Raw genomic sequence first — 18,522 nt, 5'->3', positions numbered from 1 at the left:
TGTTGCGGCTAAAAATGGAACCTTGCAGAATTATCAAGATGCATCGTTCATTGAAGCGCTATCGGTCCGTGAAGCTCTTAGTTGGATCAAAGACCGCGGATGGAAGGATGTAATCATTGAATCAGATTCTTTGATCGTGGTACAGTCTATGGCCCGCCCGTTAGAGGTTTCATCTCCTTTTAACGCCTTAGCCAATGATTGTCATTTTTCATTGAACGAGTCTTTTAATTGCTCTATTCGTTTTGTCTGTCGTTCTGCAAACTCTGTTGCTCATTTGTTAGCTAGAAGTAGTATTTTACCTTTACATCGGGGTGAGTGCTTTTCTGTACTCCTGATTTTATTTGTAATATGCTTTTTCTTATTCTTAATATATGCTTCTTTGGTTGTCAAAAAAAAATATCATTATCCATACTAATTTATTAAAAAAATAATAATTGATTCATACTAATTTAACTTTAAGTATCATTATCCACACTAATTTATTAAAAAAATAATAATTGAAATAAAGTTAAAAAGTATTACTAAAATTGTTAATTAAGAGTACCTCGTAACATTATAAATAGTAAATGATCAATTGGGTCAAACATCATTATTAATAAAATGTTTAAATAACATGAACTGATTTTTTTTGCTACATGGCCTATTAGCTCATCATGGTTAGAGCATTATGCTAATAACCCGAAGGTAGCATGTTCTATTGCACTTTTTGGATAACAATATTTCTTATCTTATGTAAATGATACCAAAGGGGATATTAAATAAATGGAATTAGGATCTCAACAAAATATAACGAAATAAAATCACTTTGAGGTTCTCTATGAAATGAGGCATGGAACGAAGACACTATAAAGAAGTTTCGACAGTTAGGAACGAAACTTCGAGCTCACATTAATCTTGAGTTGAGAATAGGAATTGAACTTTATGATTTCTCGTTGTTCTTAGATAGCTCAATAATATAGTTATCAGCTATTAACCGGATGATCATAGGTTCTAATCCTACTTGGGAAGATTTGATTCATGCTTATGAAAAGGTTCACTTTAATCGTCAAGAGTAGGCAACTTGTTCACTTTATTCTTGGTTCACTTTAATTGAGTTCATTATGTTGCAGAGTATATACAAGCAATACACAATATACTTCAAAGCAAGAGACTGTTTGCGAAATCACATGGAAATTTGGATAGTACTTTAATATATTTACATTTGATATTTTATATATTTCGGTAGAAAATAATCGAACTTTCTGTCGAAAAATTGCTCGGTAAAATTTGTGGTTAGCTTTACCTAACAAATGGGAGGAACGAGTGAGTTAGGTTGTTGATTTAGTAAAGGATAGAATCGTGGATACCATAAGCTTGTAGTCAATTGGCTTTGTCAGATAAGCATCCATTCCGACTTCCAAGCACTTGGCTTCATCAGATGACATTGCATGTGCTGTTAATGCTACAATCGGAATGTGCAATCCGGTTCCCGCTTCTGATTTTCGGATCTCTTTCGTTGCTTCGTATCCATCCATCTTTGGCATCTGTTAATTTACATTCAGACAATAAATTATAACCTTCAATCCCATAAGACGATCAAAATTATCGAGTTTATGTATGTGCATTTCTCACCTGACAATCCATTAGGACAAGATCATACGGCAAGGAAGACCGAGTTTCGGTTTGTGAACCTTTACGAAAACAGTTTAGAGCTTCCACTGCTTGCAAGCCATCTCCAACAGCAATAACTGTAGCCCCCATTTTTTCGAGCATGATGCTCGCAACTCTTTGGAGAATTGGAGTATCTTCTGCTAGAAGGATTCGTAGGCCTTCAAGAGCTTTCGCTTCTTTCGCAGCTTTGCTTGACAACGAATTAACTTGCCCTTTCCGGAGACAGTTTTCTGAGTTTCGTTCCATCTGTTTGGAATTTTCACCTTCAGGAGCTGCCTTGTACGTCGATGTACCTTTTTCATCTTCGCTTCTGGGATTGTTATCTTCTGAATGTACCTCTGCCATTTCTACTAAGCTCGTCTTAAATGTCTCGCTTTGCGGTGTGAACCTTTCTATGACATGAAATGATTTCATAGCATTTGAGTTACCCCTTTCCGCCACATCAGAATCCTCGGAACTAGCATTGTCAAACTGAGCTGAATCAATCTCAAGATATTCATGCATATCATCATCATCTTTCGTGGCATCTCTCGAACATGTCTTTTGATGTTCCTTAATGACAGTCTCCAAAATCTGAATCATTTTAGCCTTGTAAAGAGGTTTATTAACCATCAGTATATGCCCCATTCGACGAAGCTCCATCTTTATTGGATTTGAAGTATCGTGATTTAACATCCACGCAAATGTTGCCTTCCCGGAGAATTTGTCGAGGAATTTAAGTTGTTCCTTCCATATATCTGTGCTCAAGTCAAGCAACCCTATATCTACAACTATGACAAATATGGGGTCCGTAACGTCTAGTATTTTTACAACTTCTGATTTTATGGGTTCATTTAGAGAAGAATGAACCTCATACCCTTTACTGTGTCTTCTCGCATAAAAGAGTTCTCGAAGAACTTGCGTCAGCTCATTCCACTCGGAAACTCCTAAAGTAGACAGTCCATTTTTACGCAACCACTGCGACATAATCACTCTACCCACCGAGGCATATAGCGCTAGCATCACCTGCATTAACAATTGCAAAGTGTCAATTCGTTGATTCGATATTAAAGCATCACAAAGAAGGTCTATATTCGATTCAGAAATTCCTAATTTTACTCACAACGACATTATGCCTTGCAAAGTCTATTTGGCAATGCTGTTCTGCACCATCTACAGCTATATTAAGAAGCAAGTAAAGCCGCATTAGCGTTCCTGGCCCATTCTTCTTGACGACTTTTATTTCCCCGCCCATCTTATTAACCTGCCACCATAGGACCATTGTAAGTTGAAAAAGAAAATCATCAAGAACTTGATTCCAAATGCACCAGATAGTTTAAAGATCATGCATTTTCAGGTACACGAGTGTAAAAAATCTCGCAATTTGCTTTATAGAATGTTGCAAAGTTGTAGAGTTCACTCACCAAGGTTCGAACAATGCAAAGTCCTAGACCCGTGCCACCATGCCTGCGATAATTAGAAATGTAAAATTAGATTCTAGGAATATCAGTTCTTCGTATTAAGATTTCACTTCGTCTCACTTTTGATGGTTGCGCATCTTTTTTATACTTACAATCTAGTTGTGGAAGGATCAGCTTGCTCAAAGCTTTCAAATACTGATTCCCATTTGCTTGAATCAATCCCTGCAAAATATTGAAAGCATTCCGGTAAAACTTGCTCAAGATTAGAATTGTTGACTTTCATGTCTTATATAGAGATTGCTTGGCTATTTTGATGTTCATACCGCAGCCCGTGTCATCAATTTCAAACCAAAGAACCACTTTGTTTTCTTTCTTAGAGGCCTTCCTCATGTGGCTCCCCTGCTGCCTCAGTTTCGCCTTAATAGCACACCGGACTTTCTTCTGGTCAAGAGGAAACTTTGTGGTGTCATTGAAAGTATTTAAGTCCTCACACCAACCACGCAGAATAATATGACCCGCTGCAATCCATTTGGAACAATTATGCAAGGAAAGCAAAAATAAAATCTTAATTATACAAAATCTGGTACTAATTTTCTTCATGAATCTCCGAATTGTTTTGGCTTTGACTAGATTTATCCGTCAACAACAAATTTTGTTAATCATAGTCTTTTATACTGATTTATCAATTAAAATCTTCCAAACTTGGCTGTTACTTACATGTTGTAAACTTGATAGAATTGCTTATGAGATTGGCAAATATTTGCACAACTCTGGCAGAGTCTCCCCGGACTAATTTTGGCATTTCATCTACACAATCAAAATATTATTAGAAATGAATACAGAAACAGAAACCAAAAATTAAATTCTTGTTCCCAATTGATACTTTAACAAGCTATACCAGAAAGATCTAAAACAGCCTCCACATTGTGGTTAATGCATTGCACGGAGAACATGTCGATGAGACCTTCGAGTTCTCTTCCCAGATCAAACTCTGCATCTTCCAATACTAGCTTACCAGATTCAACCTAGAACATTTAAATAAAAGAAAATTATAGAAATTTTTTTTTTTTTGGTGAAGAATATCTTAAGTAAAGATAAATGTTTCGAAACTGGTTGCTCGTAATTGACAAGTGATGATAGAACTGGTAAAGATGGATTTAAACTTCCTTAAGTGTTAGACCAGAAAAAGCGAGAGATGAACTTTTAGTTTTCGAAATCCTTGTTGGTTTGATGAGCCAGCAACTATTTTTGTACAATACTCGAACCTTAGACTTTGCTTATAAGAAGAAGGAGCTCCTAAATACTCCGATCAACAGCTTTTGGGTTTAGTTTCAAGATTCTGATGCAACTAGAATTGGTTGTTAGTATTTTTATTTTTCTTATGCTGTGTTAAAATGGAAGTGAGAGCAACGTCGAGTAAATTGTGCAGAATTAAATGTTCATAAAAGCAACATGTTTGATTAATTTGTAAGACTATTTGCATTTGGAAATGCCTTACCTTGCTAAGATCTAATATATTATTAAGAAGCCGGAGTAGAGCAGTGGAGCATTTTCGAATTTGAGTAACTGTTGCATATTGTTCATTTGTGAGACAATCATCCGAGATAAGAATATCCAGCAATCCAATCACTGCAGCCATAGGAGTCCTCAGTTCATGACTGTAATATACAACACGAACGAATATCAAAATCGGCTATAGCATAAGATATAACAATATTACTTAGCATAATCAGTATTCATCATGCATAAGAACAGCCATAACTTCATTTTAGTGATCCAAAAAGTATCAAACAAAAAAGACGGGTCTGTCAACGAATCGCGGAGATTAGTGCTAATTTCTTGATGCAGAGATGTTATTTAAAGCGAAAATCAATTTGTTATAGTTGAATTGTCGTTTTATTATGATATATCAGCACCTCATGCCTCATCCGTCACGAAACTAGTATGGAACAGCTGAGTGAAATTTTTTTTGTTGATAAGCATTACATTTTTCACTCTTATGTTTCAACTACTTCATTCAATCATTGTTAAGGTGGAAAGTCAAAAATACCCCTAACGTATTTGGACACGCACAATTAAAACTCAACGTTTCTGAGTGTGCAATGTTACTCTCGTAATTCTAGCTTTTTTCAAGCAAATATCAATGAAAATGACAGACAAATCGAAATCTAAGAGTAATTAAATTTGAAGCGACTTACCTCATGTTTGCTAGAAACTGGCTTTTGTAATTATTGGACGCCTCCGCCCGTCTTCTTGCATCAAGATGGCTTATCAGCTCTGCTCTCAGTTTCATTTCCTTAGATACTCCATTTGTGAGTATTAATATGCAGACACATCCAATGACGAGTATGCATACCGACGCAGAAATCAGTATTACCAATGTTTTGAAGGCTCTTATATCTACCTTCCCCATTATATACCTTCTCGGAATTATAATCACTCCTACCTGCGAAATTAATAAAAAACATTACAACTTTATCTCGCTGAAAACAGAATAGCCAACGGAAAAGGGTTTGAAAGGGTAATGCTTACAATAGGCAGTCTCTTTAGATTTAGGAAAAACGAGTCAATGTAATATTGCTGGTTTCCAATCATTACATTCTCTGCGTGAACAATATGATTCGGAGGGAACTTGTTTCCGTAGGCTCTGTCTAGCCACTGAGCTCCCTTTCTTATTATGTTATCCTGAGAATCAACAGCCATCATAAGCTTGGGGCCGGTTGACGAATTTCTCAATAGAGGAGCATTTGTGGAAGTAGCAAGCAAATAACCCTCTTGAGAGGTCAAATATATATGTCCGCCATGGACTTCCACGAGCTCTCGCATTAGTTGGCCTACACTGAATAGAGCAGTAGTAACACCTACAACAGCTACAATACTCTCATTTGACGCATCCCATACAGGCAATGCTGCTGAAAGAAATGGTGAATCCGTATACTTGCTTACTGCAACATGCCAAGATGCCACACCATCCGGAACTTGCGAAAATCCTGCGATATTTATAAGATCATCCGGTGGGATTTCGCTTGCTTTTCCTATCTTTTCACCTGATGTGGGATCAAGTGGTTCCCGGTACCAAATTGCTGAAAGATTCCCATGAATGGATTGATCATTCCATCCTTGACGCGTTGACAACATATTGGCATCATAAGGTTCGTTAGCACTGATCGAATAGTTTACAAGATTCGAGTAGATATACGATGTATTGCTACTCCTATGATCTCTATGGAAAGCCTGAACGAATCCATTTCGGTAAGTTATAGTTATAGCACCTAGAGCTTTTCGACTAGCAAACATTGCCCAAGTAATATCCTTCATCACTTGATACAACTGCAAAAAAGAATTGAAATTATAAGATAATAACCAAAACAATTTCTTCATTAATTTCTTGAACTAACATGAAAACAAACCTCTACTTGCTCGGCTTGATTCGCTGGCTTCTCGTACCGTCTAATTACATACTCAGACAACTTAACCTGTGCTGCTGTTATTTCAGAAGTAGAATTCAAAATGTTCCACATTCTTAATATAGGACGCTGTAGAAGTTCATATCTAAGGCCTGAAGCTAAGGTGTCCAATGACTTTTTTGTATACTTCCTTGTGAAATGCCATGTTAGAATCGTTAGCAGCCCAATCAAAATTGCTAGCATCACCTGCATATATATGATTTCATCAACAAAAATTGGTAACTCTTAGCTATAAATCATAGTTTCATGCTTTGCTGAACTGCAGTTCCTCTCAAATAACTCAAAATTGATTACAAAATTGATTGAAATTGATTGAAATTTGATTGAAATTGTGGAACAGAAATCAATCAATCAAACTAAAGCAATAGATTCTGTACTCACTAACCATGATAGCTAGACGAACTACAAAAACACTGTAGTAGGAGGAGAGACAGTGAGTATTAGCATACTGAAACTCATCTTCTTCAACATCTCTACGGAAAATCCTTCTACCACGAGGAGTTGTACTGTGTTTCCAAGAAGGGAAAAGACCCTGAATTTTATCAAACACCTTTCTGACAATAAGACCACCCATTGAATTTAGCTTGTTTAAACTTGGGGAATCTTCAAAACTTGCCTACTTTCTCTGCCATTTCTGAAACCATACAATACAAGACAACAAAGTATATCATTTAGCAACAACTTTTACTTGATTATAAAACTCAATCAGATAGAGAGAGATTCCCCAATTCCCCAATTTGAGTTGACAAAGCACAAGTTCTTCCCATTACTAAAGTGGGGAAAAAAAAGAAAAATACTAATTGGGGGTTTTGATTCCTCATCCACAACAATGTTGCCACCTCTCCTCTTACCCTTTTATTCATTGAATTGGAAAATATGTATAATCATAGAGATATATATGGAACAAGTTTCTTTCTACTGTGTCTGTGATGTCCACTCTTTTATGGACCCACTCAACGTGAGTTTGTTTATACTAATTTGAGTTTGGGGAAAGGAATAGTGATCTTTTACTAAGAAAAGTTTGAAACTTTGAATTCAGATATATATCAGTGGAGAAGGAGAAGATTGGGGAAAAGATGGTAGCTTTGAAATGAAGGAAAAATCCAAATGAAGCTGTACCGTACGTGTGCTTTTGATGGTGCCTGCTCCGTATGAGATTGAAAGAGGAGAAAAGAAGGTAAATTTGGAAATGGAAACAAGAAAATGGCAACTATATAAGAAATGGAATCACTTGGTTGGTAGTGGTGGTGGTGGTGGTGGTGGTGCTAGTAGAGTAATTAATTGCTGCTTCTGCAAGCGACTATGTAAAGTAAAATCACAAAATTTTGTTGGGATTTTGATTTTAGATTTTATTTATAAGATTTGTTCTATCAAGTGGCTTTTCACTCTATCAAGTCAATTCCATCATGCTCTTCATTTGTTTTCTTCTTTTATTGCAATAGCTATATATTAAAAAAAAATAGAATTTTTTATAAGAAAATAGACCTACTAGAGGCACATCATACTTGTGATGATCCAATGAGAGTCACTTTAAAGTTCGTCATCCAATCCGTTCGGTTACCCTCTGTAAGAATGCCGAAAACAATCTCCCAACTCTAATCTCTTAACGAAACGCACTATTTGATAAGCCAAGTAAAATAATAATTAATGTCAGCTCGTCCTTTCATGAACCATAACACAACTATAGAGTCAAGCTCTGCCACAATCATCTTATAGGTTTTATCTCAAACCAACTTTAGACCAAAATAAAGACCCTAGAGCTCTGCAAGAAAAGTAGTGCAGATTCCAACATTCAGATAGAAACCTCCAAGCTAAGAACCAGATGCATCCCTAAGAGCATCTCCAACAGTTTCTTAAGTTGACTCTTAAGTTAAAATTTGAGGAAGGGGAATAAAAAATCAGCTCCAACAGCCTCTTAGTGGCTCCTCAAATTACTAAGAGTCTTTTCATCATCTCTATTAATAGAGAGCATCTCTCCACATCTTAATGCCTCTTAGTTCATTTTTTATTAATAATTTATTATTGAGGAGTCTCTCTCCTCTCACTATAGGTAAATATAACAACAATTAATAATTTTAATATAAAATAATAAATAAAGAGTGAATATAAGAAGTATTGTTGAAGATGATATGTCTTAATCACTCTTAAATCACTAAGAGTCAATTATTTATATTATTTTTATAGAGTACACTAAGAGTCTCTTGGAGATGCTCTAAGTAATCATCTCATAGAGGCAAACCCCAAATTCCCTTAGAAGCACCATTTGTATTAACTTTAACCCAACTATCATCCAACATAATCCACTTGACTCATTGCATAGTGAAAAAAGAAGGTAATCCCAAACTATTAAGCTCTAAAGCACTACAAAATTCTTGATCCTTCAAAACAATAAACTCCAATCTATACAGAATCTCATCACGGCCCTGAAAAACTCTCATACAATGCCACTTCCATATCCATCAGATAGCGAAATCAAAGAAACGAGGGTAGACAATATCACGTAAAGAGCTCGACTCCACCAAATTATCCATCAACCAGCCTTAGAGTGAAGCAGAAAAGAAAACTGGATGATAGTCGATATGAATACAACGATCCCAAACAGCTTTAGCCAAGTGGTAGTATCGAAGCACATGTAAGGTATACTCCTCTATACCACAGGTCGAGCAACTCACATCTTCAATTAAATGATGTTTCTTTCGATTTAAGTTACCAAGTAAACTATCATGCGCAACAAGCCAAACAAAGGGACGAGTCTGATAAGGATGTCGTATTAGAATACGATTAGGAATCACATATACTATCCTAATCGCATTTGGTATTCCTAAGTTGGCATTGGTATAGGTCATGTATTGGCCGTTAGAGTTAGTTTAGGTTTGTCCAACTCTATCTGTGTATATATTTTGTGTTCTGTTAATCAAAATGTAAGCAAGAATTATTTCAGTGAGATATTATTTATATAGAAAAGGCTAAAATGTTGTTTGATCAGCTGGCAGCCTCACAAAATCCTATGAGTATGGATGATTTTGTTGATTGTATCATGGCAGGACTCATATATACTTATAGAGCATTTTATCGCTCGCTGGAAGGTCGACTCGAGCCTATTACTTATAATAACTTGCCTGGCTTATTAATCAGTGAAGAAATCTAGCTTGCTTGAGATACGCCAATGGATTTAAATATCTCTCTGTTTGCTCAATATGTTTCTTGTGGGGGATTTAATAATCATGGATAAGGGCACAGTCATGGACGGCAGTCTCTTGGTAGACGGTCCAACGGCCAATGCGCATCACACTGATATATATCACAATTTTAGCCCCAACGTGGAAATTCAAATTCAATGGTGTCTAACACCGATTATTCTGCAATAACATGTTATAATTGTAACAGGAAAGGACATTATTCTCATACTTGCTCTTCACTAAATTTTAATCAAGGTTAGCGACAAAACAATCAGCCTTGGTGTTACTCATCATCTCACATCTGATTTGGAAAATCTTGCACTTCATTCTGAATATCACAGTCCTGAAGAAGTCATTATAGCTAATAATGGTTTTAAATTCCATATTCATACTATTGGTGCCTTTAATTTCCAAATGAACGGTAAAAATCTTAAGTTCAAAGATGTGTTATTTGTTCCTTCCAAAAAATGATTTTGTTTTTGTTTATATGCTCTGATACCATAAAAACAATATCTCACTAAAATATATTGTTAACTAATCCTGACATGTACATGGTTATAATGGGTAATCTTTAATATCTCACCTTCACCCGTCCTGACATTTCTTTTGTAGTAAATTAAGGTCTCTTAATATATGCACGTGCCTAGTGGGAGAAGCGCTACCAGATAGTAGAATCATTGAGAAAGTACTTGTGAGCTTGCCAGAAAGGTTCAAAGCGAAAATATCATCTCTTGAAGATTCAAGGGACATTAGTCAAATGACTTCGATAAAATTGGCAAGTGCTCTACAAGCACAAGATCATATAAGACTCATGAGAAAAGAAATAGAGCCAGCAACAGTGATTGAATGAGCTTTTCAAGCTAGAAATAAGAAGATGCCTTGGAATAAATAGAAGAAAGATGGTGACAATAATAGAGATGGACATAGTGTAATTTTCAACCTTGTCAACATTGCAAGAAGACTTCACATCAACATTGGCATTGCTGGTTCAGACCTGGTGTAAAAGTGCAATGCTTGTAACTAGATGGGTCATGTTGAAAAGGTTTGCAAGAACATGCAATGATCTGGATAAGAAGTTGGGCAACAAGCTCAAGTAGCTTATCAACAATAGGAGGATCACTTATTTGCAATAACTTGTTTTGTAGGAAGTACTTCGAGTGAAGTGTTGAGCGATTTCCGCAAGTGCACGGTATACGCTTGTAGTAATAAAAGATATCGATCCCACAGGGAACGTTTTTTAAACAAAACTTATGTACAATCGGTTAAATTTACTTTAAGGTTTATAATATGGAAAATCTTTTAATCGGTTTTGGTTTTGAAATTGCTAGAATGAGAATTAGATTAGATTATGAAAACGTTAGAAAATATTCTGATTTAAGAATGAATTTGCAAGATAGGAACGTTTAGTACTTTTTAGAAAAGTAAACATATGTATTTGTTTGCATTAAGCAAAGAAAACAACTTTAAACTTTGTACGAATTATAAAGATGAAATAAATGACGGAACCTCTAATTAATTGGCTTTGAACATGACAAAACCCTTTCGGGATAGTTGCCCTTAATCAAATTAAAAATCTTTCGAGATAATAATTTGCCTAAGTGTTCAACAAAGTTTCTTTGTAAAGATTTTGAATTAAATACGTTTTAATAAAAACACCAGCAGTCACTTTAGTGGATTGGTTACCATAAGTGCTGCATAAAAATCTATCGAATAGAACATACTTTATTAGATGAAATATAAATTGATACAAGTTTCAGAGAACATGGAGCATGGAAACATTCGACGACTTGCAAGTGAACGAGTTGTCAATCCTTTCCTTGGGTTTCGTTAGAGTTTATCAGGCTCAGGGGCGGATCCTCTACTCAATCTTCTCGTTGAATCTTCGTAATAGAGACTGGGTCGGTCTACTATCAAAATGAAAACTAAACTGGAACAATGTCTAAACGCTACTAAACTTGTTATTATTGAATAAACAATGTGTGTACAACATATTGCTTTTGAACAGAATCGAAGTCTAACTTCTGAATCACTTGATTCGGAATTTCTGCATAAATTCTATACTAATCTCTTTTTCTATATATCTTCAACTCTCCATCAACTCTTTATTGATAGATGTTGAAGAGTCTTGATTGAAGTGTCGTGTCCGTTGTGAAGGATCGTGTCCGTTGCTAAAGGACGTCTTTATCCACTCGAACGATCGCGTTTCGTCGAAAACGAAAGTGTGCAACTATGCCCCTAAAAACTCCTGCTCGTACCGAGAATATTAAATTCTCTACCGAGAATGGGGGAGCATCAATTGGTCTTCAAACGGAAGGAAGAAGAAGCTGAGGAACGCGTGTCGCGACCGTGAATTTGGGGGCCGCGGTCGCGGCACGAAACGTTTTTTAGTTCTTCTGCTTTCGTTCGCGTCCTCGATTTGGAGTTATTAATTTCTGTCGTCTTCGACTCCTTTTGTAGGGTTTTTCTTCTGTTTTTGAGCTCTTTTCGTTCCTATTTGGATTTTACCAAATATTTATGTACCTTACAAGAAAGAAACATATTCGAGAGTAAAAGCTTTCTAAACAGTTATAAATAGCATAAATTCGTAGCAATATTGATGTAATTATTGATGATATTTTAGGTATATTTTGGGCTTAACAAATCTCCACACTTAATCTTTTGCTAGTCCCGAGAAAAATTTCACTGAATTTATTCTTTAACTAATCTCTTTATGAAAATAAAACATATATCTTGGCATTACCTTTTAAATTAGTTAAGCCGAAAAAACTAACTTCGCATGGCAAATTTATACGCAAAACATCAAACTAACTTAGTATAATATACGATATATCATTCGTCTTGTATTTCCAATTTTGAATTGAAGCATTCAGGACGATATAAGCACGCATGTTATTGAGTCTTTCGTCTCAAGGCATTTCAAAGCACAAAATTTCTTTTCCCAAACCTAAACTAATATATGAGATATATTAAATTTAAATAAGTATTTGGGTTAATTAATTGCTTAGTTACGCCCGAGATAAGGGTGGTCTTGATCGTAACTTTATACGTATTTTTATTTTATTGCTTTGTGTTTGCTTAAGAGGTACCGACCATGCCATGGGTGGACGCAATCGTTACTTTAAACTTATACACGCTTATTATTATTTTTTTATCGTTCCTTCCATATCTCGATTGTGATAAGGGTGGTCGCAACCGTGGCCAAAAGTAAACGATACTTAATTATCCTTCCCTTTCATACCTCGATTGTGATAAGGTTGGTCTCAATCGTGGCCAAAAGTTAAGAATTCAACTAATTGATTAATTAATATGAATTTACAAAATTGAAATTGGGAAAAAGAAAGATAGCACATTCATCCTTTATTGACTTAAAATTCAACATGTATTATGGCTAAAGTTTCCTTAAAAACTTCAATTGGTGTTAATGTAAAACGAAATCAAACCGAGCTAAAATTGTTAGTTCAATTTAATGCCTATAAACCTAATTGAAAATTTAAAATAAGATTTATTGAATCATGAATTTCATGATATAAAATAGAGATTGAAAATAAAGAATTTTTGAAACTAAAATACATTCACTCGAGACAGTTTTACTTAAAATCGTATCGGAGATTTGTGAAAATTTTTAAAAAATATTACCCGTATACGTATAGAAATATTCTTTCTAACGATAATGATAACCTAAACAAATAATCATATTAACTTATGGTTAATTTATGAATATATGAAAAATGTGTTGCATTTGTATAAAAATTATTCGTTGCATTTATTTGTTTTGCAAAATGATATTTTTGTAGCATTTATTCGTATATATGGAAATGATATATGTATATCTCCTCCCACACTTAAATTGGACCATGTCCTCATTGGTGCAAAACGTGAGAAAACATAAAAATGTAAATACGAAATAAGGCATACGAAACAAAGATTGAAATTGTAGCAAATGAAATATTCAACATAAAATTAAAAACGGGAAATTGTACCAAACATATGAAAATTAAAATTGTACCAAATATAACAAGATAAAAATAAAATGAAATGAAACAACCTATGCTCGAGGCGGGGAATCCGGAGGTGTAGGTGAATTCTCCACATTGCGGCGTCGGAAAAAGGAAAGCATCTGATGCCGAGTCGATCTATGCTCACGCCTCAAAAGGTTGAGGTTTGTCATTCATCACCATATTATTTTCTACCAAATCATCAATTCTTAAGTTCATTTGACGATTGTTGGAATTGATTTGGTTCAAAATTCTCCGCAAATCCACCGGATCATCCGCTTGAGGTGCTTGGGGTTGTGGTTGAGCTTGGGGTTCATCTTCCTCTCCTACTGCCTCTCCGCCGCCGTCGGTACCTGCAAATTGAGAACTTGAAGCGCCAGCACCCATAGTGCCACGAAGGTGGGCAATACGGGAGGCATACGAAATAAAGACGGGGGGACCTTATGGTAGCAATAAATGAGCCCGCTCAAGAGCCGAGATGTCCAAAAGTGGAACATACCCACGGTAGGTGGACATGTCAAAATCAGCCAATTCACCCCGAGCTCCCAACACAATAGCGGTGATAAAATTACAAAGAGGGATCTGAATGGTAGTAGCCCTCGAAGCACGGAACAAATTATCGAACATCATGCCAATGCTATCAATCCTCAAACCTTTAAACAAGCTATCCAAAACATATAAATCCCGAACCTGAACCTTGGAACTCTCCACACGACCAAACAAGGAGAAACTCAAAAATTTGTGAAAGAAGAACACACAATTGTCCTTAATCAACTTGCTTGAAGTGTTTTTGGAATTAAAATAGTCTTGGTCCGAAAGAGTTTGCCAAACAACATCATTATCAAAATCTTTAGGCTTATCATAAAAATTAGAGGTAGGGAAACCAAACATATTTCCCATATCATCATAATCAATGGTGTATGTGATACCATTATTCCTAAAAGAGATTGAGGTTTTCTTCTTGTTCATGGTCAAAGTGACCAAAAATTCCACCACATATTCATTAATACGCGAAAAACGCATATTAACGAATTCTTGCCAACCCAATGCCTCAATAAAAGCATCAATTCGAGTAGAGAAATTCAATGTTCTTACCGAATGGAAGTCTAAGAAGTGCATATCCACAAATTGGCGATCGGCTTGTGAAAAATGTTTGAAACGAACGGCTTCCTCCTCCGAAGCGATGTCGAAATAAGCTCCACATTGAACTCGAAGGCGATTAGCTTCCGTAACAACGGGCTTGTTACCAACACGCTTAGTCCTAACCATGGTGATGGTAATTAGTGTGTTTAGGGTTTGAGAAGAAGAAGAAGAAAAAAAAAAGGAATTGAGAGAAAAAGATGAGTTTGGGGGATTGAATTGGAAGTGATTGAAAATAGAAAAGGGGATAGAAATTGGAGTGAATAGATTGGGAAGAGTAAAAGTAGGTTTTTGGCGAAGAGTTTGGAGTAAGGGATTGGGTAAAAATAGAGGTGATGTGAGATTTGTGTAAGAGGTAGGGTTATATAGGGTGATTAGGTGATTGTATAGGTAGAATAGGAATAGGAATAGGCAAAAATAGTGGCAAAATCGGAATCAAAAGGGCATAAATCACGCGTGTCGCGACCGCGAATAGCAAAGCCGCGGCACGCGATTTTCAGGGAATTTTTCTCCTGAAATTCGTCCATGTTTGCTGCTCATACCGAGAATTATTAATTCTCGATAGAGAATTGGTCAAAATGGCCTATTTGGATGCCTATTGACATGGTTTGTGCAATTTTGTTGATGATTTGGTTCCTGGACTTAATATAAAGTGTCCCTGCACTTAAAAACTAAAATAAATGACATTAATTGCAAGGAAAACCAAAGGTTTAACCTTAATAAATTGAATTAAAGTGTAATAAATTGGTTTATGAATAATTAATGAAACTTAAATGTTCATTTATTCATGTAAGTTAAAAGAATCATATTAAGTGCATAATAAGTGCATATAAATATATATTAATTATAGGAATTTAGTCAATTGAATGAATTAATGTTTTAAACTCAATGAATGAAGTTTGTGAAAATTGGATTAAGTGTGAATATATGTGTTAATTAAGAAAACCATGATTGTTCAATATTATAGATTTTATATAGATTTAACCATGATTATATAAGAAATGGAATCAAACATATATCTAACATTTGTAAAATTAATAAATGAACTAAAATGAAATAGAACTTTATTGAATAAAACAAAAATTATAAAAACAAAGAATGAAACCAAATAATACAAAAACACACAAAATATGCACAAAAAGAAAAACTATAAATCTAAACTATTCTATATACTCATCCCTATCAAGCGGGATATTTCTGGCCTTAATACGATCAATTTGAAACTGTATGAAAGTTTCACGTTCCGGTGCAGACAGAAAGTGAGGCCCTGCTCGAAAGACACGTTTCACAAGTCCTTCGTGCTCGAGAAATTCATAGTCAATTGTCGGGAAGAATTCATCATCACTCCAGGGAACATCAATGGTACCCTTTGTACCAAGAATTATTCCACAGATTATATTGCCGAACCCAATCTTCTTATCCTTGGATCGAGAAGCGGCGACAAGACCCTCCATCAGAATCTTTGAAGAACCTACTGCATTTCCCTGGAATATATCTCCAAGGACATAAAGATCTGTGTCACGGACCACACTACTAAATGTGCGACCGAATAAACTGTGACATAGGAATTTGTGCAGATACAGCATGGAGTTGGAGCGAAAAGAGTGATTATAGGCGAGTTTTGAATTGAATCGCCAGAATCCAGTGAGCATTCTCCAAATGTCCGAGGATATCATGTCTCGTCTAGGATGACGTTTGATTGTATCACTCGGGGGAAAACCAAACCAAGCATGCAACTCGGGATAACCGAAAGTAAAGATTTCTCCTTCCCGACGAAAACTGAGACGTACTCGGCGTTTGTTAGTGAAACGCACGGTACAGAAGAATTCGAGTATCCAGTCGCCTATTATTGGAAATCGCATTTGGGCGAATTTTGTCCACCCTAGGCGTTCCATATAGCGGCTCATGTCATCTGTAATGCCTAGTTGGCTGTTAAGAAATTCATCCATATACAACATTCCGGTGAAGAATTTGTAACGGTGATTCCAATAACGCCTACCTTCATCGTGATTGAAGATAGGAAAGGGCACCCCATATCGCTTGGATAAGTCTGGGCGTTTGTTGCTTGAGGCAGCATTGTGTCTTGAAGGTTTGTATTTGGTAGGCATGGTGTTGGTTTGAAGGAAACAAAGTTTCTGTTACTAAATGAAAAATGGTGTTTTGAAGAAATCAGAGGTCTGATAAAGATGAAAAGAATTGTAACAGAACTTGCATCCTCTAGGACTAATTTATAAGAGTTTTAGATGAAAAGAGGTGATGTTTTAATCATGAAAATGTATAAAATTACACCTCTCGGGAAAGAAGAAACTTAAGGTTCCGTTTGTCAAGAGGTTCGTCAAAAGGGTTAGGATGTTTCAGACCTGAGTGTGCAGGAATTTCGCGTGTCGCGACCGAGAATTCCGAATTCGCGATCGCGACACGCTGATTTCCTTGCGGAAATCAGGCGTCGTAAGCCATGTCCTGATTCACGGTAGAGAATTTATTATTCTCGGTAAGTTCAGAGAAAATCTAACATATTTGGACAAATCTGAAAAATAGAATTCTCGGCAGAGAATTGCCTGAAACTTCAATTTCACTCTAATTTCCTAAAATTAATTCTAAAATCATGAAATAAACATATTTTATGCATATAAATCATAACATAAAGTCATCTAATCAGAAAAATGACATGTGGAAATAAAATAAAATAAAATAAAATAAAAATAAAAAAAAAATAAAATGAACAAAAATATAAAAAGAAAACAAAATAAACTGTGATCGAAAAACTGAGTGATTTATACGTCAGAAAATCTTGTTACGAACGGAATTTCTATTTGTGAAATATTTTCGTAATAGATTTTACATCGATTACCACTAACTTTGAAACGAATTCCGTTAGGACCTTCCAGTTCTAGAGAACCATAATCGAATGTTTTGACGACTAAATATGGTCATATCCATCTGGACTTAAGTTTTCTTGGAAATAAACGAAGTCGCGAATTAAATAACAGCACTTTATCCCCAACATTAAAGTGTTTGACTTTAATTTTGGCATCGTGTCATTTTTTCACTTTTTCTTTATAAATCTTTGCATTTTCGTAAGATAGATGGCGTAACTCATCTAACTCATTTAAATCTAGCAAACGTTTCTTACCTGCTTGTCGTAAATCAAAGTTAAGTTCCCTAATAGCCCAATAGGCTTTATGTTCTAATTCGACTGGCAAATGACATGCCTTTCCATACACTAAGCGGTATGGAGTCATTCCTATTGGTGTTTTAAATGCAGTACGGTATGCCCATAACGCATTATTTAGTTTACAAGACCAATCTTTTCTTGAGGATGAAACTGTTTTCTCTAGAATCCATTTGAGTTCTCTATTTGATATCTCCGCCTGACCATTTGACTGAGGATGGTATGGCGTTAATACGCGATGGCGTACTCCATATTTTTTCATAAGCGTTTCAAAACTTCGGTTTATAAAATGAGCACCACCATCACTAACGATGACTCTTGGACAACCAAATCTACAAAATATATCGTCAAGAAAATTAACGACAACTTTAGATTCGCTCGTCGGGGTTGCAATTGCTTCAACCCACTTTGAAACATAATCAACGGCAACTAATATGTAAGTTTTACCAAAAGAAGGGGGAAAAGGTCCCATGAAATCTATTCCCCACATATCGAAGACTTAAACTTCTAATATGGTTG

The 18,522-nt window shown here is 35.6% G+C and overlaps 1 protein-coding gene across 2 annotated transcripts; it reads right to left on the bottom strand.

The window, feature by feature from the left end:
- Positions 1 to 1,115: 1,115 nt before the first annotated feature.
- LOC136208878 (histidine kinase 1) lies at positions 1,116 to 7,832 on the bottom strand. 2 transcript variants are annotated; one of them, XM_066000161.1, is made up of 14 exons: positions 7,637 to 7,832; positions 6,903 to 7,151; positions 6,461 to 6,703; positions 5,583 to 6,380; positions 5,249 to 5,496; positions 4,549 to 4,708; positions 3,949 to 4,075; positions 3,768 to 3,857; positions 3,374 to 3,568; positions 3,203 to 3,272; positions 3,054 to 3,096; positions 2,753 to 2,893; positions 1,612 to 2,655; positions 1,116 to 1,523 (listed from the first exon to the last, which is right to left on the bottom strand). In XM_066000161.1, the coding sequence occupies exons 2-14, from the start codon at positions 7,089 to 7,091 to the stop codon at positions 1,308 to 1,310; spliced, it is 3,564 nt and encodes a 1,187-aa protein (XP_065856233.1). In that variant the 5' UTR covers positions 7,092 to 7,151; positions 7,637 to 7,832; the 3' UTR covers positions 1,116 to 1,307. The 2 variants fall into 2 exon arrangements, with proteins under 2 accessions (XP_065856233.1, XP_065856232.1); XM_066000160.1 differs by having other exon boundaries at positions 7,642 to 7,832.
- Between the last annotated feature and the right edge of the window lie 10,690 nt (positions 7,833 to 18,522).

Source organism: Euphorbia lathyris, chromosome 10 (assembly GCF_963576675.1).
Source record: "Euphorbia lathyris chromosome 10, ddEupLath1.1, whole genome shotgun sequence".
Lineage (NCBI taxonomy): Eukaryota > Viridiplantae > Streptophyta > Magnoliopsida > Malpighiales > Euphorbiaceae > Euphorbia > Euphorbia lathyris.
The sequence above is the reverse complement of the archived record's forward strand: the minus strand, read 5'-3'. Positions and strand labels throughout refer to the sequence as shown.